This window comes from Camponotus vicinus, unplaced genomic scaffold (assembly GCF_025532165.1).
Source record: "Camponotus vicinus isolate PSW18456_S1 unplaced genomic scaffold, iyCamVici1.0 SCAF_12, whole genome shotgun sequence".
Taxonomy (NCBI): domain Eukaryota; kingdom Metazoa; phylum Arthropoda; class Insecta; order Hymenoptera; family Formicidae; genus Camponotus; species Camponotus vicinus.
In genome coordinates, this window is record NW_028141948.1 from 15,080,217 (window position 1) to 15,107,901 (window position 27,685).

At 34.6% G+C, this 27,685-nt stretch overlaps 1 protein-coding gene across 8 annotated transcripts in view; it reads left to right on the plus strand.

Annotated features, from left to right (window-relative positions):
- Positions 1 to 27,299, plus strand: part of Gw (trinucleotide repeat containing adaptor protein gawky) — a 61,934-nt gene extending 34,635 nt beyond the window's left edge. For 7 of the 8 annotated variants that reach the window (XM_083083633.1, XM_083083634.1, XM_083083632.1 and 4 more), the window contains one exon: positions 345 to 26,481. In XM_083083633.1, coding sequence (XP_082939759.1) covers positions 345 to 364 — 20 coding nt within the window. In that variant the 3' untranslated portion in view covers positions 365 to 26,481. Of the gene's footprint in view, positions 1 to 344 lie in introns of all 8 variants that reach the window. The other variant, XM_083083638.1, reaches the window with a different exon arrangement.
- The last annotated feature ends 386 nt before the right edge of the window (positions 27,300 to 27,685 follow it).

Consider the following 27,685-nt stretch of genomic DNA (forward strand, 5'->3'; position numbering starts at 1 on the left):
AATTCACGACACAATAGTACAAATAATCTTACACGACAGTATTTAACTCCCTCATTATACACATTGCACGCGAGTTATGCATCCGTGTATAACGTGTGTATGTGTGTGCGTGTGTGTGCGTGTGTGCGTGCTATGTATATGTGCAATAACTTGTCAAGATGCTTATACAAAACACTCTAAACGAATAGCACTGCCCTTACACCGTCATATTCCGCATCATTCATATGTACTTTTACGCGAATAACATTTTTTGCTTGTGTATGCCTTCTTCCCTCGAACGTTATGTAAGATTGATCATTGTGTGCTCCCATTTGTCTTTTTTTATTTTTTATTTTTTGTTATAGAATTTTACTCACAACCATGAACATTATTGCTCGTGTGATTTTTTTAAGTGGATTGCTACTGCAAGGAACCGCAATATCGTAACGAAATCGCTTATATTAGACGAGTCAGTATTTCTTTCCGTGGGACGATTTATAGGACGATTCGCTTATTCTTGACAGAGCGATGTTTGACAGTCGCGATTCTCTACGTGATCCTAAAGTGCAGCACAGAAAAAGAATCCATTTACAATCTACAAGCTGATATCATCCATTATACCACTTATTAACGTACGTAGTATTATAGCGCAATAGGAACTCTAGCTCTCGTACAATATTAGTCATTGTACGATAGTTCTGAAATATCGTTAGCTTACGTAAGGCAAATCTATATATCATTGCTTGTGAGCCATAATTGCGATTCAAGCCGATGATAATCTTATGTTAGTCAATCGTGACCGACTGTCTTCTGCGTACGTCAAAATTACATTGATATTTCTTATACAGCAAATCGCTGAGATCATAAATTTTGAAGCGCATTGGAAATTAAATTATTCAATTAGTTATTTATAAAATTCGTCAATATATTTGAATCTATTCTTTCTCTCTTTCTTTTCTCTTGCTTTCTCTCTTTATCTAATGTCGCTTGAAATTGGTTGATTTTAATCGGATCTTTATACGTGCAAATTCGAGCAGACGATCAGAAAGATGCTTTGCAATCATTGTAATGAAAACAAGACCGATTTTTATTTTTTTCGAGAAGATCGAGAGATAGAGGAAGAGGATTAAGGAGAGGAATCCGATAAGAAAGATCCATTTACATCGATGATGATATCAATAATCATGCGCTATTTAGGAAACCATGCTTACAATTAGTCACGAAGCTGGATTCCGGGTCACAGGAAAATTATCCTCCGGGGATTATCTACTAATTTTATGCATACCGACTCGTGCTTCTACATAATTGCATATGTCATCGCGTAAATGTTTACAGAGAGAATGATATCGATTATTACTTTCAGTCAATCTACTCAAATATAGTGAATGTATTGTTGTTGCGTCACATTATTATTGTTGCGTATTTTCTATAATCGAATTATTAATTTAATTTCCAATATACATGTATAAGTATATATCGATGCATTTTCTCTATTTATACATTGGAATCCGTTTTATCTGAGGATGAGAAGAAATGCTCTCGAAAATGAAAAGGAGATATCAAAACATTGCCTTCTGAAGAGAAATATCAAACGGTTTCACGTGTTATGTAGAATTGTATCGATAGCTAATTAATTGGCTAGTTAAATCCGCGTTAACGTAAATTTGCTATTTTCTCGTACATTCTCGTTCTATCCATAACATAATACATAATACACAGAAAAAAGAAAATTTAGTTAACCGGAAAAATTGGACATTGGATAAATATGTGATAAATAGTTAATTTAAAAGATAGATCAATCGAATCATCGAATTTAGACACGTACTTCAGTAAAAAGTACTTCGTGTACTTTATTATTTAATATTATTCAAGTTCTTGTTTTGCGGATCGCTTCGATTATTGGATCATAGTATTATGCCTGGAATATACGCGCACACTAATACACACGGTCCACGCATGATATTAATCTCGTATCGACGATCTCGTATTGGATTGTAAGAGCTACTCGGGATATTAAATCCAAATTTACTTATAATTGTATTACAATACAATGTAAAAACAAATCTGCCTTATCAAATCTAGTCTTATTGGTTTATACTATTTCTGATTACACAACTCTTATTTTTAAGTATTATATTGTCAATTATATCAATTCTTATGTGTGACTCGATACGTGATATTATAAATTTTGCGATGTTATTTTCTATGCGAATAAAAGACATGTGGTGCTTTTTAGAAAAAAAGAAGAGAAAAACTATTATTCAAAAAAATGTATAAAAAAAAAAGAAACTAAATAGGACGTTCGGACAAACGTACGAAGAAAAAAGTTGCATTAATGAATTGATTCTTTTAAATATCATTTTAAACAGGTAAATTATCTGGATATTTATTTTGTGTATGCGAATATATGGAAATAGTATTTTCGAATCGAGCATTCGAGATCGGGATTACAGTACTCATTCGAAGCAATTTAGTGAGAGAGTCTTTAGCAAGAGTGTCTATTAAAGAGAATCTATTAAACAATTATTATAAACAGAAATATATATTGCATATAAAAATAATAGCATCGAGTTTGTGGCGATTTCAAGTGCAAGCTTGTAAAAATCATATATTTATTATATTATATATTTTTAATAGTTGTAACACATCAATTTTAATTTACAATCAATTTTTTCTGTTCCAAACTTATCAATTATTTCCTCTGCAATCGAAAATTGTTCGTCAATATAATTATTATTATTTCAATGATATTATGTGCGAATATATGAGGATAAAAATGTTGCGTGTTTCTTGTTCATTAACGCGATTATTACCACTAACATGGTCATCATCTGATTGTGAATAATAAAATATAGAAAGAGAATTCTATTTTAGAGAAAAGCAGGTTGATTTATGGAATAGAGGAAATTTAGAATAGTTTGGAAAGGAAAAATTGGCTGTATTATGGGTCCACATAAAATAATTATATTAAAAATCGGATAAAGTATATCATCGCTGCAAGGACTTTGATATTAAGCATTTTAAAACAATGAACTTTAATTAGTCGTATAAAGAAATTAAATTAGTCGTACAAAGAAATTAATTTGCTCTCACTTAGAATATGTTTGTTTGTTATAGTTACTTTAAAAACGCTCATAAGTTTTATCTATATTATATATTTTTCAAATATTACATATTTATCGGCTTTTATGTTTATACACATGATCGAAATAATATCTAGCAAAATATTTATTAAACCATCTCTATAAAATATTATTAGCTCTTACACCCTTCAAGTATCAACGATAGCTAATTAATTTGCGATTTATTAAAATGATTCAATTTTGCGTAATGCGATATTTAACAACACATATATTGGCGTATACGAAAGAAAAGAATGTAAGAATCACAATTCTCGCACAAAACAAATTTTCATTGCGCTGCGTGTATGCATTATTGTAATTGAAGTTATTTCTTATGGACTGAATATCCTGCGGATATATTAAAAGAGAAAAAAGTGATACAAAATTTTTTGTATAGCGGATGGCGTAAGCGTTCATGATCGAAAAATGATAAGCAGTTTTTTGTATCAATATTTAGATATTGACATTACAAGTTCGAAAACTATTTTATATATCTTTCTGGTTTATAAAAAAAAATAAACGTTTTAAGTCATTGTTTTTTTTATTTTATTTTATCTTCTCATGCATGCACACAAAACGAGCATAATTTGGCTTACAATTCTTATCTTTAACGAGGGCTATTAAGAAAAAGACATAAAACGCGAAAACTGTTTCCTCGATGAAAATATTACGAGAAATCGTTCGGTGTATCATAAATCTGTCACGAAGAAAGTCACAAAAACGTCCATTCTAAATTTACAGGATTATAGATCGCGGTTTACCGATGGATTGACTTTTATCTTCGATATATCATTTGTAAGTAATGGTAAAGAAAAGTAGAGAGAGAAAGAAAAAGAGAGAGAGAGAGAGTTACTGCGATCATTCACTCTCGCAAGAAGAATACGCGCGTGAAATATTATTCCAAACGCTTCGTATGCGAAAATGAATATTCGGAAAATACGTGTTCTAATAAGATGCTAGTGGAAAATAAAATGGCAATAAAAGGCAAAAAATAGATTTAAAAAATTCCTTGTAATAAATATAATTTAATCGCTTTCATTGCTCTTATGATCGATAATTATTCCGAGTTTTCATTTTTCTGCATCGAGAGGCGAACGCTTAAAAGTGCTTTGCATGCGAATGAAATGTTCACGATATAACTCCACAACCTTTTAACAGTTTTATTTTTCCTTCAACAGTCACGACACATACACACACAGCATAATGATAATATTTAAAACGCGAGATATATGAGATTTAAATTGATGAAAAATCCGACGCTGCATTTCTCGTCCTCGTACACCTCGTCGACTTGCATAATCACCGTGCTGCGTTTTATTCTCGTTGCGATTATCGAGGCGAATAATCAAAATCCCAAGAGATCGATCTTAATTGAAAAACTGAAAAGAGGAAAAAGAAAAAAATTGGTATTCCGTATGTATGTACGTATATACGCACATATCACACGCGCACGCCCATTGTCGTCGTAAAACGTGTAAAACTCGATGTAAGGACTCATTAGCTCTTAAGCCACGAAGTTATTAAGGTTAAAAAGGAAGAATTAACATATATATAACCCACACACATACACATACATATACATATACATCTGCAATGTGATATTCTCGTGTCTTGTCCGATAAGACAGACGTTCATTCTAACGAGTATAGTTGGCGTTTGTCCTTTTTTTCGCGTAGCTCTTAAGGTATCTATAACATAGAGATATTTAAGGAGAAATTCTACATACGTAAGGGATAATTCGGGAATGCGTACGTGTGTTTGGGGGTCTTGCGGATAAATCAACAAAAGAGAAAAAATGCAAAAGAAAAAAAAAATAAGCGAATTATAGGGAAAACGACCAAAAATGTGCGAAATCGAAGATGCGCGTACAATAAGATTTCGCGTTTTAGAGTAGACTCTTCGGGGAACTAATCATCGTAAAATCCAAAGGGATGCGTCTTCTATAGACTCTATCTCCGTTCGTTCTTCCCCCTCGCCCTGCCCCTCTTTCCTCTTCCCCGGTTCTCATCTTCTTTTCATTCATCGGGCAAAAGTACTACTTCTCGCGTGGAAGGTTGTAAAGGAGAGCTCGCGAGCTTCTGTTCCACTCAATCTCAAATCTAATAAGGATGTAAGATAATAATTAATAATAACGCACTTTAGTTATACAAATCTTATTCTAGTTATACATATCCGTGATTCGCTCGTCCGTGTGCGTATGCTATAGTGTTCATGTTTAATATACCGCTGAATCAAATACCATCTCTCGATACCTCTAGAGATATCTAATCGCGTCTTGTCATCGATCGCGATGCGAAGATAAAGTACGGTTATTGGGACACACATGAGAGACCGCAAGTCAGGATTACTTGCAATTTTTCATTCACCTTCTGTTCCCGAGACTTGATTTGATTAAGCGTTCAGGATGACCGATGAAATATGTAAGTCGTTCTGTTGCGTATTTCTGCATTAATCCTGGGGTACATGCGCGTTTACGTGAAATAGTACTATTCGCACATACACTTCCCCCTCTCTCTTCCCCGCCCCTTTCCCTCGCGAATAAGTACGTTAATTTTAGATTTTACTCTTAATTGCAGGTGCACGCTTCTACGGATGCGGCCCTGCTCTTATTTCATTTTTTACACTCTACGCTATCCAGTTTTTATTACGTTGTTTTTACTAGAGTTAGTTTGCATTCTGCTGTGTTTCGATGTACCTGAAACCGGTGGTAAGGGTTTTATAAAATATCTCGGTCATTTTTGCGTACAACACAAACGTATATTTCCAGCAATCTGTGTATATCCAGCATCCAGTTTAGTTAACGGGGATTTTACCCCGCTCCATTTGGGGTTTCGCGCATCGACGCGAGATTCCTCATCCCTTGGAAATATTATGCGCGCCAATGAAACACGTCATAGTCATCGATCATCGGGGGGACGATTTTTCCGCTGTAGATTGAGACAAGTACTCTTTGCCCGTCCCCTCTCCTGCCTTTACCTCGTTTCGTTCGTATTAACCGGGGGTGGTGTCTTCAGCCTAATTCTCCCCAGAAGAAGGAAAAAGAGGAGAGAATTGAAAAGGGAGGCTGTCGCTCCCGGAAACGAGAATAGTCTGCAAAATTACAAGTATATCACATGCCATCTTAGTCCGTAAGCGTTCATACTTATTTTTCTACTGTGTGTAATCGTATAATATCGCTCTATCGTAGTTCATAGTGCTTTGTTAGTCGTCATAGTTTTTCGCCATCGCGCGTCTGCCGAGTCTGCCTTGATTATCGATAATTATCTCCGTTTCTCCGCACTTTAATCCTCGTTGATAGACCTAGATCGTCTAGGATTTCCTCTCGCAATTTGTTCTTTGCACCGGGAACATGCCGTCGGTGTGTCCTCTCGGGACGAGAGGAGTGATATTTGTTGCGTGCTAGTTAATCTCTCACTCCTGTTCCTTAAAAATCGAAATTAGAACGCGACGACAGAATGCGTAGAGCGTGGCTCCGATTGATCTTTCTTTTCGAGTGACATTTCGCGCTTTATCGAAGGACTTATCGAACGATATTCGTTTCGAACGAAATATAGGACCGAAAAAAATGAAACCAAAATTCAAGCGATACGTATTAAAATGTGACGTGATATTAAATTAAAACTATCAACTGAAAATATAATAAGATCGTGGTAAGTTCTACATAGCGATTAATAAATTTTAACGATAATAATCGGAAAATATTTATGTATTTATTTGGGGGCATCTTATTTTTTTCGTAAGAATACTCTTTTCAACAAAATGTTACTTTTATCTCGCGTTACTTTATCTTTTTCATTATTTTTAAGATTTCTTTTTGAAAGTGTGAATAATCTCCTGAAATACTTGTTCCGATATTAAGATACAAAAAAGACAAAATTTTATTTTTGTACGATGATTCTCAACGTCTTTATATTATTTTTAAAATTTTCGTACGAAAATGCGACCTCTTCGAGTGAATTAATTGAAATTATGATAAAAGATTCCTATTTCTTGATATTAAGTTGTAAATTCATGTGTGATCTTATTCCGGGTTTTTATTAACGATTTTCACTCAATTTTTATTTTTATAAATAATGTAGGAAATGCTTGATATCTTGTTTTTATAAATTATGTAAAGAAATTGTACATTTTAAAATAATCATATGATAAAAAAAACATTCATATCTCTATCGACCTAAGAAACAACTACCTAAAAATAACGTTTAAAGATCCTCAAGAATATTTCTTTTTAAAATTTTTGTATTATATCCTGATGAACTTTCATATTTTAATTGTACATTCTTCAATTATTGCCGATCTAAAAGTGATTAAATTCCAATTTATTTTTATTTCAAGCTCAGTACACATATAAGCGAAGCTTTATCTTCGATGCAATAAGATGTTTAACGATAGTGGAATGGATTCAATGTATTATCATTCTACTGTTACAGCGTGCGTTATAACATATTTCACTTTATTAATATTGATTTCCTTATTTTTTAGATAAGATTTTTAAGTATGTAGCTTTTCTCGCGGAAGGAAAATTGATAACGTTCTAATATGACGTTGCATAAAATGTGAAACGATAAGATTGAACGCTTATAAAAGCGACAACACGCTTCGTATTAAAAAACGAGAATTTCCTGTGCATATTGAAGTACATTTATTGATATATATATTTCTGCTATTTACTTATTTATTCGACTACATCGCGTTGATAAGATCGATGAATATATCGCGCGACTCTATATTTTATAATAACAATACTAATCGCATCAATTCTAGTTAGTTTATCGCTTAGTAATATAATTATTTACAATATTTGATAATTATACTTTGTGTTCCGTAATAACAATCTCGATGCAATCTGTAAGTGCCCGTAAACGTTATCAAGGCGGTCTCGTTGTGTAATCTATTAAATCGATAAGAGATAATCTCGAGAGTTCGTCGATCGAAAACGTCTATTGATCCTCAGTAATAAATATAATAATAATAATTATACTAATATTAATACTAATAATAATTATTATAGTAATAAAAATAATGTTAGCAATAATGGCTGTCTAATTTAGCACTTTATGTAATCTAATGGCTGTCTATATGTAATTTAACGTAAACCTCTAACGGTGATTACTTTCCGAAAATTGACACAATCCGTTTCGGAGGCAATATCGCGCGCGACTGATCGAATTTAAACGCGAAACACGCCGATCGACGCCAATTAATTAAACCGAAGTCTTGCCAATTTGCGCGTCCTGGATCTCGAGAAAAGAAGGTGAATTACGATCTAATACCGTTACCGACAATAATGGTCCGGAAGTGACGTCCGCGCGTGCTGCACACGCGCACAATTTACATCTTACGAGATACACATGTCTTGGACGAAGTAGTAACTTTCATTACGATGGTCCGTAATATCGCGCAATAATTTTGTCTGCCCATAAATCGATATGCGCTACGATCGTTAACGAATTACCATTGATCGAAGTCAACACCATTTATAATAGTCCTTCTACGGCGTCAACGGCTGCGCTCGGTATTCACGATTTTACTTATTTCTTCCTGTTCTTTTTTTCTTCGGCAAAATAATTGACCGTCAATTGCAATGCATTTTCTTTTTTTTCTTTCGAGTTATCGGTGATATTTTACACGTATAGATGTTTTAATCGTTTATTATCGGGATTACTTCAAATTTAATTAATAATAGTTTAAAAATATATATGTTTTAATGTTTTCCATGTTTTTTTTTAAATCGTGCCACAATACATTTGTAAAATAATGCATTTTTGAAACAAGAAAAACGCGCAGAAATATATTTTGCACATATAGCGAGATTTCTATAAAATAATTTCGAGCATATCGGATGAAATATCAGAATAAATATTTATTTTGTATATTTCCGTGAATTTCTGTGTTCATATCCCGCAATTTCAAAAATCTACCGTTAACGACATTTATCATGGAATTGAAACGTTGCTATTACGGTTATTATTTGTTATTAACATGCGACGCGTTATAATATTACTATCATTGCTATAATACTATTGCACTGTCGCTGCTGTGTTACTAAACTATATCATTATCTGTACTATTACTCTATTACTACCGTTACTATTGTTATTATTATTATTACGGATATTACTAAATTATTCTGCTGCTCTTCTATGCCATTATTACTGTTACTAATTATTGCCGCTATACTTACGTCGCCGTGATTCGCGCGCATTTCCGGCATATGCAAGCACTATTTTCACTTTGCTGTTACTCAAAATGGCGCTATTTAAGCTCTCGTAATCGTTAAGTACAAAAAAATCAGCTCTAGTTTAGGATAAATTGTAGATTAACGAGAGTTTCTTCATTATCCTTTCTCACGAAGTCGGATCAACGCTTTGCCTACCTCCGAAGCGCTGCATAAAAAGCCACAACTTTGCTTATTTTCTTACGAAACGGGATCAGTCCCTTCAAAACGACGCGTTTTTTGCATACGAGATGCACGCGATGTTTACTACATCCTTATTTTGTCGATGTCAATTCAATTTTGTATTTTCGATTCAAAAGAGAGAGCGATCGTGAGTTCATCGATAGAGCACAAATCGCGTATGACGCTGTAATAATTTTATAGAAAGTGAACAGACTATTTTTAGGGTAATGCAACCGCCAGGATTCAGCAGGCACGTTCAACGATTAACCTTCTATAACCCTAATATCAGTGAAAACGATACTTGTGACGGAAGAATTAGTGATGCGATAGTGTAATGCTGTAATTAAACTAGAAGACGTAATGAAACTTAATAACATTTATAAACTTATGATATACATGTATGTAGAATTTTCCATAGCAAATGAAGATATAGGAGAAGTTTATCTCTTCTAGAAATTGTCCGGGTTATAGACGGTTAATTTCGGTTTTGCAATCGAGAATCTCTCGGAAGGCAACATCCGCAGCGAAATGACTATATTTTGAAAGGTTTTGCTTGGTTTCGCTCGGGCTCTTCTGGATCACTCCATCTTAACCACCCTCTCCTCGTGCGTTAGCTCTGTTCATTGTTTAGAAAAAAAGGTCGTAGACTGTCTCTATAAAGTGCCACACAATCTGTCTAAGAGACATCGCGTTTTCCCAAAAAATTAGCGAACGATCTAGCAAGACTGAAGGGAAGGAGAAGGATTCACGAGGAAGGATCACGAGGATGAAAAGGAGGAGAATTCGCGTGAACGTGTCTCCGAAATCGAGACTGACCATGCTCGCGTGACGATCGCGAGCAAAGTCGCGGATACCACGCACCTAGTCATCGATTTTCGCGAGTACCGTTCGCAGCTTTTTGCAGGGCTTTCATCTAGTAATAGCCACTCTCTCGTCGCTGATCTGTACAAATTTCGCTCGGCGATTCTCTCTGTGTTCTTGCGACCTCGAGAGGGATATCGGGCATCTCTATGCGCGTCCGATCGCGAAGGAGCCGTCCCGATATCGCCCCGATATCGCTCCGATATTGTCGCCTTTATGTAGAGAGAGGGACAGGGGTCTCTTGTTTCCAGTCGTCTCTTCTCTCGTTGTTCCTCGCTGTTAATTAATCTTTATCCGATGCTGCGCGAAAGCTTTTCTCCAGTATGATAACGTAAAGAGTATTGGACATGAAATTTTTAAGATCTCACGAAGGAGAATAAATGGAAAATGCATTTTCCCACATACCAACAGCGTGATAAATTTTTTAACTAATCGAGCTAAGTGGAGCGTTTTATAAGTTCATGCCGATTAAGGATTAATTGAGCGTGACGATAAGTTGAATCCGTGACAGTCTTGATTTCTAGTGATTACACGAAACTATTTTAGGCCTTTAGTCCTCATTTCCTTGTGATTCGTACGATAATGTAATGGAATCCATTATAAGCAGCATTATCTATAACGATATAACGACGATAAATGTGCAATATACACGTGACAAGCACGGAGATATAGCGGTGTATTTCTGTATTCTGTACTCTCCTAGGATTTATCTGCGATTAGGTTTAAGCTTTGCTACATTAATTCGCGCAGTAATAGAAACGAAATCTGGCAGAAGTAGACGAAAGAATCTTATCGAATGGATGGGAATATCTGATTGAAATTTTTGTATCTCATATTAAAGTATTATCTTGGCGGATGTACCACTGTATTTATCACACGTACGCGATATAAACACTGTCCGATACCAATCGATAGCCAATCGATAGGGACTGTAAAACCGTATCGCGTTCTTTTCGACTGTGACCTGAAAGAGTTTGTCGGCTCTCTCCAAATCGCTCGATATTAATCATTATGCACTTCGAAGGATTAAACCGAGCGTCCTCTTTTCAAGACATAAAAAAATCGCGACGACCGAATTATAAATGGCCGACGACTTCGTAAGATCGATCGCGAGCGCACTTACGAGGGATCAATAATGTAAAAAAAAAAAAATCTCGATATCAATTCGCACATATTTTTCGATCGTATTCTAATCTCTAGACGGTGAAGTTCGAGAACGTATATCGCTCTACCTAGTCGGTGCTTCTTCTAAGGAAAATAAAAAAGAAAAAGAGAAAAAAAAAACATTCTTCTAAAAGATAAGAGACGCGATGTGTTCGCGTACCTAGAACATCGCGAAAAGCGTCGAGAAACTGGAAAGTGCTTTGTGATAACGTATATAACAGTCGATCTTGACTTTACTTACCGATTAAGTTTTCGTAATAATCTCATTCGTTTTTTCATAAACATTATCGACGCGATTGACTTAAACTCGATTCATTAAATGTAAGAATTATCGTGAATTTCAAGTGTTCTCGTTGGCTCGGAACGAGATTGACATTTTACAACGTGAATGATCACAAATTATCAAAGTTACAATTTAAAAGACGCCCGATATTGACGATCCATTCTCTGATATCTAGGAAACGATTGCCATGAACATTTCTCTCGTGTGCGAAATTGACACTTCACGGATCTCGGGCGAAAACCGTATTTGACATTATTATAACGGTATTATAATGGTATTATATATTTAAAAAATGGTATAATAATGGTATTTAAAATATGGTTAGATCTCACGGATCTTTCTTCTCCAGACTTTGCTCTTCTTTTGGCGATCGTTGTACCTAGGTCGTCGATTATCGATAGGATGATTGAATTAAAATATTAAAAACTAGAATGTTTTTAAAAAATCATAATATACTAGTCAGTTTTTTAAATTATTAAATACTCGTACAGAATCCAAATAACAAAATGGTCAATAATTTGTTTGTACTTTTTTATTTTGTATATGCAAAATTTTAGTCTCTATATTAATAAAAACATTATTTAAATATAAAGTGTACGAAGTAAAATTTATAAAAATCGTAAATACCAATAACAAATGTGAAAAAAAAAGACAGATTACAGACTTACAAATATACAGCGTTAAAATTAACACAAATATTTTTCCTCGGGATAAAAAGGCACGTTAAAGATTAAGGGCAAGAAAATATGCTGTATGACACATCTCATTTTCTAAAATGTAATGCAGCGCGTCTGCACATTTTTGCATCAGGATGCATGTACAAATTATATTGCCGAAAATTCTTCCCGATGTTATTTGCCGACCGGAATTTGCATGGATCTTCGCACACACGTACATTCGAAAATATGGATACCCCATCCTTGCGTAGATTCCGTGGGTCTGTACGTGACACCGCGAACGGAAGGGTTATTACAGCAAAAAATTATTTCTCTCGCTCGAAGGAATTTTCGAGCTGCTTTTGACTCGAGTCCACGGCGTGCTTCGCGTGGATGATGGTGAAAGCTCTCTCGCTCTCGACGACCACGTCGCCCTGAATTTCCCCGGTCGACTGAGCCACCTCGAGTGTACAGGGTCAACAAAGGCTAACCGTAGAACAGTCGGAAAATAACGCGACGCAGTCAAACGAGCCACAAAAGCAGCACGATCAAACAGAGTTCCGATTGCAATTTTGGAGAGACAAAAGTCGAATTTTGCTCGCTGCATAAATGAAGATGAGACTTGCATTTTTTGCTGCATATTACGCTAGTATGAAATGCCAGGGCATACGGTGCAGAATTGAATATCAATTGAGTAACGCGGTTTAATTTAATCCGGATTTTAATTTAATCGCGTTTAATCGCGTTTCGAGGGGCTTTACGCGGTGAACGATGATAGACGAAGAGCACGAGGGCACATAGTACGTAGGAAGGTGCGAGAGCAAGGAGGAAAAAAGGAAAAAGGAAAAAAAAACTAAGAAAGGAACAAAAAGAAATTTGCGAAGCTTGAGAACTGACAAGCTAACGCATTCAATCCAATGACTTTTTTAAGGCGTAAACGTTATTTAAGTAACGATAAGGCTAACACTTAGGCGCTAAGTTACTAATCTCATAATGGTAAACTAAAGTGGCGAGTATTTTTAATAACAACTGTAACTCTTAAAACGAGAGAGACATCTAACGAACATAATCAAACGTCCTTTATGTGTAAGTTATGAATATTTTGCCTTAATATTTTTATCCGTGTGAGAAGAATACAGAGAGAATGTGAGAGAAAGAGTGAGTGAGAGAGGAAGAGTGAGAGAGAACGAGAGAGAGGGAGAGAAAGAAAATAAAAAGTCGAAATATTGTGAAAAGAAAGTCCACATTTGCATTTGCTGACCACGTGATTGCACATTCACGGAAACAAATTCCTAGGAGATAGTAAACGTTGATTGTACCTCTTTTCCAAGTTTTTCGTTTCGCATACTTTTTCCCGTCTCCAATTGGAAGAGATGAACGCATGCACGCATACGCATGCCCGCATATAATGCAATTGTGAGATTTCGCGCGGCAAACTCGTCCCTCGCGCGATCTTTCAAATAGGATATTAGATCGACGAAGTGGCCTTAAGACCCCGAACATGCCCCGAATATGTGCGATTCTTCTTCTTCTTCGTGAAAACAAATTCCGTTTTTTAGTGTTCTCTCTATCGTCGAGCATATCGTAAAGTATCTCAAAGATGCCGATCCTCTTCGTCGTTTTCTAGAAGTAGCGTGCCTCCTGCTTATTTCTTTTTATTATTACATATACATACTTCGCCCGAAAAGTGCAATGTGCTGTGCATCGTCGTCGAGCTTCGCACTAATTTACGTACTTTTACGAACGCTTTTCGTCAAGTAAATTCTCGCATAAATTATGTATAAGAGATAACTTATTATTTCTCGTAATAGATGTAGAGTATGTTGATATACGATCGACGTTGCGTTTTACGAATAAGTATTATTTCAACCCTTTGCACTCGAGAGACGTCAGTCGGACGTTGAAACTCCTTACATGGCTTATGTAACAATCGTGAAGATTATGTAATGTGATGGAGCGCTTTTCCGCCAAGACGCGAAATACAAAATGACGGACAAAGATTATCAATGCTCAAGGGATATACGCTTTTTTTCGACTAATTCCGACACTCTCTATAAACGAATATTCTCTCGTCACACGCAAGGTGTGATTGACGGAATGGTAATGATTACTAGCCGCTATACGGGAAGTAACGAGTCGATCGACGAGTGAACTCTCGGATACTATAGCTCGGCTGTACATCATCTTCTCTCTCTTATGACTGAAATTTTACTTTCCCAAGTAAAATCGTATAGTTCGGGTTCGCGCAAATAGGCTCGTAAATAACTGCGAAACGACAGTAAGTTTGAGAGGTGTATACGTCACGTATACATACGCGTTGACGACTAGCTTTCTCGTTTAGAGACTAAGGGGACTAAGTATAATAGGGGACAGGTCTTTATTTCTCGCATTACGTTTCTCGCTGTCGTATAATCGATGTAGGGTATAAAGTGATTAACGTTAACCGCACGCTTGCGCGGCGATGCATCGTCTTTGCATTAGCGCCTTTCGTCGCGCGACGCGAGAATAGAAAAAAAAAGTCTCTATATATATCCAGGTTAAAGAAAAAAAAAAGAAATAAAAAACAAGAGGAGAAAAAGAAAGGAAGTCTCTATGAAAGGAGCGTCGGCGTTTATGGACGAACTGAGTCAGTAGGAAGTGACGTAGGCGCACTAGTGTTCTTTCCGCTCTGAAACGAATCTGTGAAACGCCAACATCCCTATGCTCTAGACAAGTACTTTTCAAATGTGACAATGTAACCGTATGATAAATATATATAGTTTTATTAGATGTAAGTAAATGAATTTAAATAAAAGTTTATATATATTATATATCTATATATATACATATATATATACACGCAGATATATCAATAATATAAAAGTATATTTAATCGGCGATATACTATATGATATAAATATATATATATACACACATTAATAAAGATATGAATATATAGATATATATTATCATTGTCGTCATTATCGTCGTCGTCGTTACCGTCGTCGTCATTATGGGTGTCATTATCATCTTTTTCTTTATTATTTTCGTTATTATTATTATTAAGATTAATATTAATATTATTATTATTATATTATCATTATTATTATTATTACTATTATCATCATCATCATCATCATCATCTTTATCATTATTATCATCATCACTATTATTATTACTATTAAGAAACATTATTGTGAGTATATTATGCCAATTATATATGAACGCGAGTATTAAGTAAAGCTAGTAAAAAAAGCACTCTAAGACATAACACACACGCATTAATGATGGTCTATACATACAAATAACGAAACATACACATGGATACACGCATATGTAATACTGTGTTGTGAGCATTAGATTACTTCTCCGTTTGTAGTTAATTAGATTTTTAAGTTTTGTATGGTTTTTAAATTAGTTCGATGCAGGTACTCGTGCAGAAAAAAAAAAACAGATGAGAAAATAACAGAAAAAAGTATTCTGTAACGTGTTTTTTTGTAGCGTGCTATGTGTGTGAGAAGGAAAGCAAGAGAGAAGAGAGAGAGAAAGAGAGAATGAAAAAATAAAATGAGAGACAGAGTTGTGACAAGTCATAGACATGTGTAAGATAATTGATTGAAAACGGAAAAGGAAAACAAAATGCTTCGAAAGAACGGATGCGATCATCGTCGCTTTTAAAAATTTAGAGAGGCTTGTTTTACGTCAGTTACACCAAAAAAGCTTTTACGTCAGTGGACTGAGCAATCATTGAATTAATCAAAATAATAATATATTTTGATTGCTATTTAATTAATCATTCAACAATTAATTCGTGTAACGAGATTACGGGAAGAAAATTGATATATATGACATTTGACGAGAGGTCGCGAGCATATTAGTCATTATCGGCAAGTAAATGTATTATTCGTCTCTTCGGCATCATAATTTATATAAATTTCTTTTAATATATATATTTTATCATATATTATATATACATTATATAAATTATTATTAATTGACATATATATTGACTCTACATATAAAAGAAAAACTCTTTGTATAATTTTATGTTATCGATATGGTTTTAACCAAGTTTTTTATGTATATGACCAATATGTTTTCTTTTTATTACATATATAGGCTGTAAACATTTGAGAGATTTTGTGGCTTGTCTAATTTATATATGTGGTGTGTATTAAACTTTTTGTAACAAATTAATTTAAATATTTTATTTATATATACGTAGTGTCTGCGCGATGACAGGGCATTTTTCGACATTTTTTCGCTGTTGATTATTATTCCATTTCGTCCTTTTAGATTGCCATAGAAGCACGTTAATGTGCAGCGATTAATGGACAGTGTGCCAATATATGTACGCGATGTGTGAAATTACATCGGTCAATATAATCGGCGAGTAATTTACGGAAAGATGGAGGAATTTTTGACAAAACGATCGACATCGAGGCGATCAATCGATCCGTTCAATTTCGTAAAATGTCTCCGCTGTAATCGCCTATTCCACGTTTATCCTTTTCTGTTTCTCTTTCTTTGTTCGTCTGAGAGAAAAAAGGCACGAAGCCTCTGTACCTAAATATAATTAGCGTACCTAGCGTAACGTATACTAATATATAATGGCTACCCATACTTTTATCCATACGGCTATTCACCATTATCATTGGTCTTATTATTATTATTAATTATTTTGTTATTATTGCTATTATTATTATTATTATTATTATTATTATTATTATTATTATTATTATTATTATTATTGGAAATAAAAAAAAACGATTACAACAAGGAAAAAAAGTATAGTGAATATTTAATCTTCCTTGACCAGTCAAAGAAATTATGCATCAACGGCAATAAAATGGATTATGCTTCTGAAATAAACATGATAGATTTATCTATATGCAAAAACATATATAATACTGTACATTTTACGATTTGGACAATATATTTGGAGTAACTAAATAGCAATGAATTAAAAGAGAATAGAATATTTATTTTGTCTTATATTTTTTTGTATTGTGTGTATATTTGTTTACTTAAAAGAAAGTTAATTTATTTTGAGAGATTTGATGAACTTCCGATTAACGATGAGACAACGATTATAAGATCTTGTATTTTTTGATCGTGAAAAATTAAACTTTTTGAAATAGGATTTAAATAAGAAAAAAATTTCTCAGGCGTCCTTTCATGAAATACAGAATAAGAACATCAGGTAAGATTTTAATATTGTAAATATTTTTTCTTAAAATAATGATTAATTTTATGTTTAATTAACTTTCGAGATTTAGGATACGCGATTCAATATATATCTCTCTCTTCCATCGAGAAATATACAAAAGTATATATTAGAGATTTACATATTAAATTATTAAAGATATTGTGTGCTTTTTTTAGAATGTGCAATTTACTATTTAAGATGGAGCGATTATTATCGACTAAGTAAAGAGATAAAGAAAATTATAATTTCAGAATATATATGAATTTTAATACATGATAAATATTGTTTATATAAAGTATTGTTTATAAAGCACAATTTTTATATAAATTTATGTTTTTATAGAGGTTTCCCAAAAAAACCTTTAAAGTATTTTCGTAACTTATATTGTTTTCATACACATACATATTATATTACCATTATATTATTATATTTGTCATATATTGTGTGTTAAATTATATTAATTTATTTTATGAATTTTGTATTATCTGTTTTAAATTTAGAGAGAAAATTAATATTTTTTTGGTTAATATATTATCATACACAACAAACAACATTGGTCAGTAATTTAAAAATATCGACATAAATCGAAAACGTCAAAATCTGCTTAAGTTTCATACATAAAAGAAAAATATCTCTGAAAGAATGAGCCTACTACGAGATCAAAAGTAAAATGATATGCACATCCGAGTAGATTATGACTTTGACGATACGGATTTCTTGGTCCAAAATAAGTGCAATCAATTTTATTTAAGAATAGTATAATAAAAATCTGATTAGATTTTTGTCGAGTTAGAGGAGAAAGTTTCTTGTGGTATTTACTTATTTTCGACCAAAGAATCAGAAGAGTCTATATGCGATTGTTGTCAAATTTATATCCCCAAATACATATTGATATTAAATAAGGTAAGATTAGGAACAATTAAAATAAGATATCTTAGGAACGATTTTATATGTAGGCGGGAACACATGTACGATGCATACATCTGCTCGCGTATTGATGCATCCGAATTCTTGCGAATCTTTATCGAACGTTTCTAAATTTCCAGTATTTAAATTTCTAATATTTGTTTAATATAAAATATCTTGAGTATTTGTAGCATTTAATTTTTTTCAATATGAAATGGTTCGACAGTTGTTGAGTTTGAAGACACTTTTACAAAGATCTTACCTGATCTCTCTTGAAGCTTAATTCGACAAACTCGATTGTCGATGCCAAGCAACATCTCATCTAATATTTACTTTGAATAAATTTATAATTGGGGAGACAGATTGTTCTCTCCGCGACACTCTATAATGCTCCATCTTTGACTTACACGGATACTGAGATTCGCGTCACACGATCTGGAATCGATTACGTGGCTTCACAAGCGGATCCTCTCCTCCCTTCCGTCTGTGACTCTTTGATACGCGGTCAATGAATGACGGATGCGTAACATTGCGTACGCAGCACATGGCGTGCTGACGCGTTGTCACAGTATCCCCGATAACGGAGCTATAAAAATGAAAATATGAAAGTGCAACGTACGTAGCGAAATTCCGAAGCGGGAAGATGAGACGGTATGCGATTCGAGACTTATCTAATAAGTGCATATATCGTACGCACATATACCGACACATGTACAAATGTACGCATTGCATGGTCTTAAGTGTGTCTATATTAAATGTCTTCGCTGTGTAATCCTTAGAGAGTTAAGAGTAATCGATAAAATTAAACAGCAGTAATCTCCTACCTCGTATAACATATTGAAAGGTGGTACGAGATGCTGAAAGGGCGTTGCACGCGAGATAACGCATTATTTCGCGTCCAATATGCGTCATAACGGTTAAATAAAAGCCTGTAAAAAAGAGCTAATTGAGGCCGTCGATTAAATGGGATGATGCAACGATTCTCTAGTGATAAGATCAATGGTAATCATAAAGTTAGCACGAGAAGTAATAATTAAATAATTATGCACTGGCTATCGGATAAACTGACCGTCACCAGGGAATAACTGGCGACTCTATCGTTGAGAGAAATCGTTGCATCGTTCCTTTTACCCTTAGTTAAAAAAAGTACAGCCTTCTGGTGAAGCAAATCGAGAGGAAAGGATGAAAGCGTATGGGGATGAATCGTGTTCTTCGTAGCATGTATGTGATTAACTTGTGCCACTCGTACCGTAAAGGGAGACCTTTATCGATGTCGCAATGACGTTTGTGAAAATTCCAAAATTAGATTAGAAACGCCGAAAGAGCGGAATTAAAAAAAAAACAAAAAAGAAAGAAAAAGAAACGATATGGTTGAGAATAGTCAGGGTGCAAAAGAAACTCCGAGAAAAATAATCGAGTGTCTTTTGAATTAAAGAGGTTGCTTTTTAAAGTATTCCGACATACACTGACAGGAGTTATTGGCAGCCTTCGTGCATTGACATAATCCTTATCAATTATCGTATATAAGGAAGAGAGAATTACATTAATTACTACTATCGTTCGATAAGTAATACTCAATATTATTTGTTAATATTTTTTGTTCTTGTATGTAATCGTAACCCTGCTCAGTGGCTTTATTTTAATTAGGATTTAGGTAAATCTCTTCTCACAGCCTTGTACTTTTAACAGTCTTAAAAAATTCGTCGATTAATAAGCATCAAATCAATCCAATTGTTATCTCAGTGAAAATTTTATCGCTCGAAAATTTATCAATCGATGAAATTGATACATTATTGTAACGAAAAATTTTAAATAATCTTAAAATATTAAGTATAAGATTGGAGGCTTTTGCGTTGTAGAGATACGGTGGGAAAACGGAAATTTTTTATGCAAAAAATAATAATCCTAAGTTATAAAGAGAGAAAAAAATCAGCATATGGAATAAATCCGTCGAGTTGTCAGGAACGAATAAAAAGGCGAGCCGTTACGAGTAATTTCGTGTGTGAAGTCTCCGATTTTCTAAAACGACAATATCTACAATAAATCAATAACGCCAGCTGTCGTCGTAAGAAGCAAAAAAAGAAGGGGCGCGCAAAATTTTTGCAAGATAATGTAACGTAATGAGGCAACGACGTTACGCAACGACGTTGACCGTTTATCTTCCTCTGGAATCGAAAGTAGCGAAAGTGATGTCGCAAGAAACAAGAGTGTCGGATGCTGCATACGATCTTGCCGTCTACACGACGATAGCGTCACTCGCCATTCGCTATTCGCCACTAGCACTTTGGTCGAAATCACCGAAAGGAGCTCGCGTCGACTCGCGCGTGTACGAAACTGAATTTCACCTGCTTTACGGTCGTTTGTCGAATTCGTCTCTTGAAATTGCACAATAGACCCGGAGGAAGCTGCGCGATTTTTTTTCTTCTCTTTTTTTATTTGCAACAGCGTGATACTAAGATAAGAATCATCGAGTTGCCAATTGAACTTAGTTAAAAGGTAGCGCTGATTTGTCTTCGGCATCGATTTTGTCTATTTAATCCTTAGCTACATCTATTTATGAGTGAAATTTATATGATGATAAGGAAGCTGAAAGCACACAATCTTTCGCCAATTTACGTTCGAGACGCGCCAATTTACGTACAAATCGATGAGAGTCGGTGATTTGTGTTCACGGGACAGTGAGAATGTAGTGTTGCTCGACGGATAATGTGCGGCGCATAAAACCGTCGCAGATTAAAGCGGATTTATATCTGGAATGTGTGATGAACCGATTCCGCGTGTCGCGCGGACACTTTTGCGTTTTCGAGAGAATGAATTATATCCCCGAGACATTTTGTCGGACACTTCGGGAGATTATTCGTATTAGGGAACAATTTTTGGAGGAGGTGCGTCGGATCGTTTTCTCGACGATTTGTGATCAATCATTATCATGCAGCAATTATGAAACATGCATTTCGCAAAGAAACAATGATGTTCTCGCGCGAGCTTATTACGCGCATAAGGGAAGATTCGGTCGTAATGTAATATCTAATTTTAAGTGTACGCTCTTCGCGCGCGTAGAATAAAGCTAGTGAGAAGAAACGAGGATTTAACTGGTGTAGCGAGAAAATAAAAATAAAATCACATGGATCCGGTAAGGTGCGTCGCCGTTGTATTTAGAAAAAAGAAACGAAGAAAATACTAGATGTGTATTTTTTAAAGATCTCTCTGTGCTTTATCCACACGGAAACGTTGTGAAGAAATGCGAAAGAGCTCGTTTCCGTTTATCGATGGCACGGTAAAAATTTTGTAATCAAAAATTGCAGACTGCGACATACCAGTTTGGTTGCTCTATAGGAAAACACATGAACTCTCCATTTTTAATATATGTATAAACACTCGAGATTTATTTAGTCTCCTTTTCTGATGTAAATATGTATTGCGTCGCATTTTATATTTTTTAAAAATACCTTCCTCTCCTTCTTATATCTTATATCCGATGCCCGATGTAACTATAGGGAAATATATGTAATGAAGATACACGTATAAATTATAAAGGACTATTATTGGCTGAAATGTACACTTCTAAAAGTACTTTTTCAATGGCCGATGTGACCTAACGCAAAAAAAAAAAAATATTAAAGACTTACAAAATAATTTCATAAAGAATACACGCAGGTATAAATATATAAGTATACACATATATTACATATATATCTTTCTTAACATTCGGAAATTTGCGTACGAAAGAATGCATACTCAATTGCGTATTAAAATGATGATGGGTGTTATTTCGCGCCGACCCTATTTTCAGTGTGATACCACAACATGGCGGCACACACATTTGAAGATACTCGTACGTCGGGAAATAAATGAGAGCTTTCGGAAGATGAAGTGCCATGAGGAAGGTGGCACACTCGAAAAAGTCGCAGATACCGGGCAATCCATTACCTTACTTGAAGATAAATAAGGCCAGTTTTTACAAAGATATCGGTCACTGTGTTTTTCGGTGGAGCGGCCGCGGATTAAGGGTTAAAAAGAGAGAAGAAAAAGAAAAGGAAGAGAAGATGTGCGCGGCGGGGGTGACGCGGAAAAATGGAAATACCGCGCGCGGCACGTGCCAATAATAAGAAATGACACAAAGAAAAATATACGCGTACGTGAGAATCTTAGGGTATATAGATATATATACGAATAAGTGTTCCTTCGACTCAGCGTGTCCAATCTGGAAAAAAACAAAGAAGAAGAAGAAGAAATAAAGTATCGTCGCGAGAGGGACGAAGTAATTAATTAAGGATTAATCGTTCGCGACGCGTTTTCACGTGCGTGATAGACACGTACGTGAAATCGTTACGGAAAAAGTTCGGTGATAGTCATGTGCTTACCGTATTAAGCGACCGGTATTTAAAATCCGTTAAAATACGCGCGAACACTATTATCGTTAAGCAGCTACACTATTGGGTAACATATTAAACGTAAGTAGATTTATAACGGTATTCTAAATAAGCGAGATATTAATCCGTGTGTCAGGACGGATGACGACTTGCGGGGAGAGAGGACGCCCGTCGTAAAAAAGGAGGGGAAAAGAGGGAAAATTATTAATTTGGAGATCGAAGGTGAGAAGAGATTGAGGGCCGATCATTTTCCATGGACCTCCCCCGTGATTAGATTCGATGCGTACCGACGGACAAGTCGGACCGATATTAATCGATACAGGCTGTTCTGGAACTCGCCGTTCAGGATCGAAGAGGGTGCGATTTCTCGCGAACAGTAGACGGTAATCATCAATTTTCGGGGTAGCTTCGAATTTTAAAAAAATGAATCAGAATTTAAGTTTCAGATTCGCAATCGAATAGGATAATTTGATATCTATATCAAAGTTTATAATAGAAATATTTTATTAAGGAAGAAATATTTATTAAAGACTATCACAATTTTTTAAAGTCAGATATATTTGACATTATATGTTCTTTATCCTTTCTCTTGAAAATTTTTACTCCAAGAAAAGTTTCCTCGTCCATCTTTCACTATGATTATTTATCGAATAGTACGGCGTACATTTGCGAAAAATTGGAATAATGTATTGTTTTTCTGATCACTTCAATCTATCACTTCACGTATATTATCACATATCGAATAAATCGCGTACTTTGTCCTACGGAATTAATTTTGTTATATAAATTTCTTTGATAATTCACAATCTAAATTGAAATCATTTTTAATCGCTTGTTTGTTCAACTACATGAAAAGGCAAAAAAACCACGGCTATCACGCCAGTACGATCCTTCGGAAAAGATTAAAATTAAAATTAGTTTAAGATATTTATAATAGCTTTACGCGAAGGTATCGTAGCTTGGCTGGAGAGATCGATCTGTTCATAATTAACGTTATCTCGTTTATAAATAAGAAAGTAAGTACCTGTAAGAAGTAAGAAGTAAAATCAATTGTAGTTCACATTTCATTATACGTATATATATCATATATCAATTATAATGAATCATATTAAACGAATATTTAAATTAAAGTAGGAAATAATCGACGTTAAAGATATCTCTATGTAAAAGAGCAAACATATGTTATCGCACAGATAAGAGGAGAGTATTATGAGCAGATCGAGCATTTTTATTTTCCCATAATTACGTTAAGCTTCTTATTTGGATGGAGCAAACTACGTTAAGCTTCTTATTTGGATGGAGCAAACTACAAATGCATTGTCATTTCGACCTCGAGAAAATAACTGATAATACAAGTAATTGATTACAGATTAGAGACTGTTATCAGCCACCGACCGTCGCTAATCTCGATTGATCGTAAATCGCAGGATTATAGTATTGATGTATAGCAATTTCCGTGGCGATTATACAAGGTGTTCCAGAAAAGAATTCCAAATTCGATCGGCAAATAAAAGAGGAGAATTTATGTTGCACAATAAGACGGCACGATTCTGACTCTGGAACGAGAAAGCTCGCGTGACAAACATTATTTTCCACTTTCGACGTGTCGTGTTTCGTGAGGAAGCACATCTCGGTGCATCCACTCGCATTATATGGAAGCGTTATTTCGAAGTGGCACAATTTCCTTCGTTTCGAACGAGGAAACCCTCGAGTCGAGGAAGCGACGAGAGCTTCGCGGGCGGAGAGCTTTAAAAAAGTGAAGCGCTTATTAAAGAGGCCTATTAAAACGAATGTACTTTCTTCCAATGAGACTTGTGTTCTTTCTTGGCTTCTTCGAGGTCTTAATGCATCCTACGAAACGGGAAGATTGTGAGCTACCATCGAAATAACGCTTTCACGTAGACGAGATTTCGTATCTCGTTACACGTCCTTCGTGTAACAATACGATTTATCATTATTATTTCGTGGGCATTTATTAGGAGATGTGTACATTTGACTTTTCACACGTTTTAATTATCTCTCGTAGCCGTATGTCTTATATCCGCCGAGTTTTCCCCACGACATATCAATGGAAGCGACTCCAGTCGACGATTATGGATATAAGGCTCGACGTGCAATGACGGTCGTGTGAGTCGTATGAGAAACGAAAGCGATCCCGAGGCGGATAAAGATACAGAGATGGAGGGAATGACCGAGGTTCGATTTTCTCATGTGTACTCGTTCTTTTAACGTCGAGAATAGAGAAAAGTGTAACGCCTACTCTCCGATATTTCTTCAGGTGCAGCAAGCCGGAACTTGCGACGAAAGTTATTTTTGTCTTGAAAGTTTCATAGCCCGCGATTCTTCTTCCGTTCTTATATTTCTTTATTTTTCCTCCTTTATATCACCCGCACACTTTACGACGAAACTATGTATGTCCACGTAAGGTCCTTCGTGCGCATCGTAACAGTTAGGCCCAGTTCCACAATTTACTTTAACCGAAGTTTAACTCGTTAAAGAAGGATTTACATTGCGTTCAATGTTCGATGTATGACGTCTGATTGGATACAATGGGTTTGGGACGCAATGTTAATCCTCCTTTAACGAGCTAAACTTCGGTTAGAATAAGTTGTGGAACTGGGCCTTAGAGATATAGACTTAATTCTTTGCACTTTGGACGTCGATATTAGGCGAATAATATTTTGTATCATCGTTGTAATCTAGTTATTACATCCGAGGACACACACTTTACGAGTTAACATATATAGATACGTACTGACGTATGTTGTAAAGTCGGCGAGTGCTCTCGTATGAATTCATTTTAGGATATCATCAATACCGGAGGAATTATAATGCCGATCCCGGATTCCAGAGCTAGGCAAATAACATATTTCAACTATACGTGATTTTTGACACAACATTACATTTTAAGTGAAGAGATTATTTTTTATTTTATATTCTTTTAATAATAAAATAGTTTTGTAAAAGCATTATTGATGTATTTTTTTCTTACGTCTTGAAATGTATTTCGTAAATCGCGTATTTTGGTATTGAAAATATACTTTTCGACAAATTTTCTAATGATATTTTTTATATATATTTTATACACTTAAAATATATTTTTATAATATTTTTCCCAGCTCTGGGATTCGAGAACGATAAAGCATTCTCGAGAATCTCGCACCTTTTCGATCCTTTACTCGTGTGTGCCTCTTGTCTGAAGTGGTGAAAAAACGCGAAAAGAAAAAAAATATCTTTTCGCAAAAAAATGAGAGAGAGAAAGAGAGAGAGAGAGAAAGAGAGAGAGAGAGAGAGAGAGAGAGAGAGAGAGTAAGAGAGAGAGAGAGAGAGTAAGAGAGAAAGGAAGAGAGAGCACTCGAAGGGTATAGAGTATCCGTTCGTAAGTAGTACGTTTCTCAAATATAGTTAATAAAACGTCGGGGCGAAGAATATTTTTTCTAGGAATGTTAGTGGACCAGGCAGCAGGAACATTAATATCGTAAAACCGCGGCGAATTTCATAATTTATAAATTGCAAGAAAACCAAAAAAAAAAAAAAGAAAATACAAAACCGAAACTATAAGAAGAAGAAAAATTAAATGTACGGGAAAAAAAGAAACGTTGGCCATCGGTTAAGGGAAATACAGTGGGACTTGTAATGTTCTCAAATGATACTCGAATGAGTAAATATGAATGAAATAGTATAAAAGAAAGAGAGAGAGAGAGAGTGAGAGAAAGAGAAAGAATGCAGAATTCATAGGCAGTAAAAACTTTTTTTAGACGTCCTGGAGAGGAGGAGCGAGTGGGTGAAAACGAGAGCGAAAGAATGAAAGAAGAGATAGAAAGAGCAAGAAAAGAGTGAGAATGTGTGTGTGATGTGTATGATATCTACAGGCTAAGCTAGAAAATGAAAGGGAGAAAGTGTAAGTGGGAAAGAAAGAGTAGAAGCGAAATGAGTTGAGAAAGAGTGGCATTAACAGAGGTAAAGAAACAATATGAAAACGATAATATTATAAGCAACAAGAAGTGCTTTTATGAAATACAATATTATTTATACCATCCTGATGACATATATGTATATATGTACACGTATGACATCCAGATGACACATATACGTATATATATATACACATATACATTATATCTATATACTAAGTGATAAGGTAAAAGAGAGGAATCATGTATTATGTAACAACACAAGGTATAGATAAGTATATATTAATATATTACACAAATACACATATAAATATACATATAAAAATATACATATATATTAAAAATTATGACCTATTATGACTATGATAATATTATTAATATTGTAATAATTCGTAGTATTATATTGTGACTAGTACAGCGCATTAAGATAATAAAGGTTGTCCTGTATGTGAACACATGGATATTATCAAAAATGTTGATTTGAAAAATTTAGTAATCTCTCGTACCATTTCTTTTTCATATATTCTGCTTTTTCTTTTACAACATATTATTAAATTTCTTCGCCTTCAAATTTATTTCATTTACATTACATACATATTTTATTCGCAATAAATTACCCATGAATTCAAGCATAAAGGTAAGTACACTATTAAAAATTAATATTAATGTAATTAACAATTTGTATGTTAGAAATTAATTCTACCAATAATTAGTAAAATAACAGTTAAATCAATAGACTGTTAATAGTGTAGTGTTATTATTAATTAGTAAATAATTGTTAATATATAATTATAAATGCTATTATTAATTACAAATGCGCATTTTGCGTTTACACATAT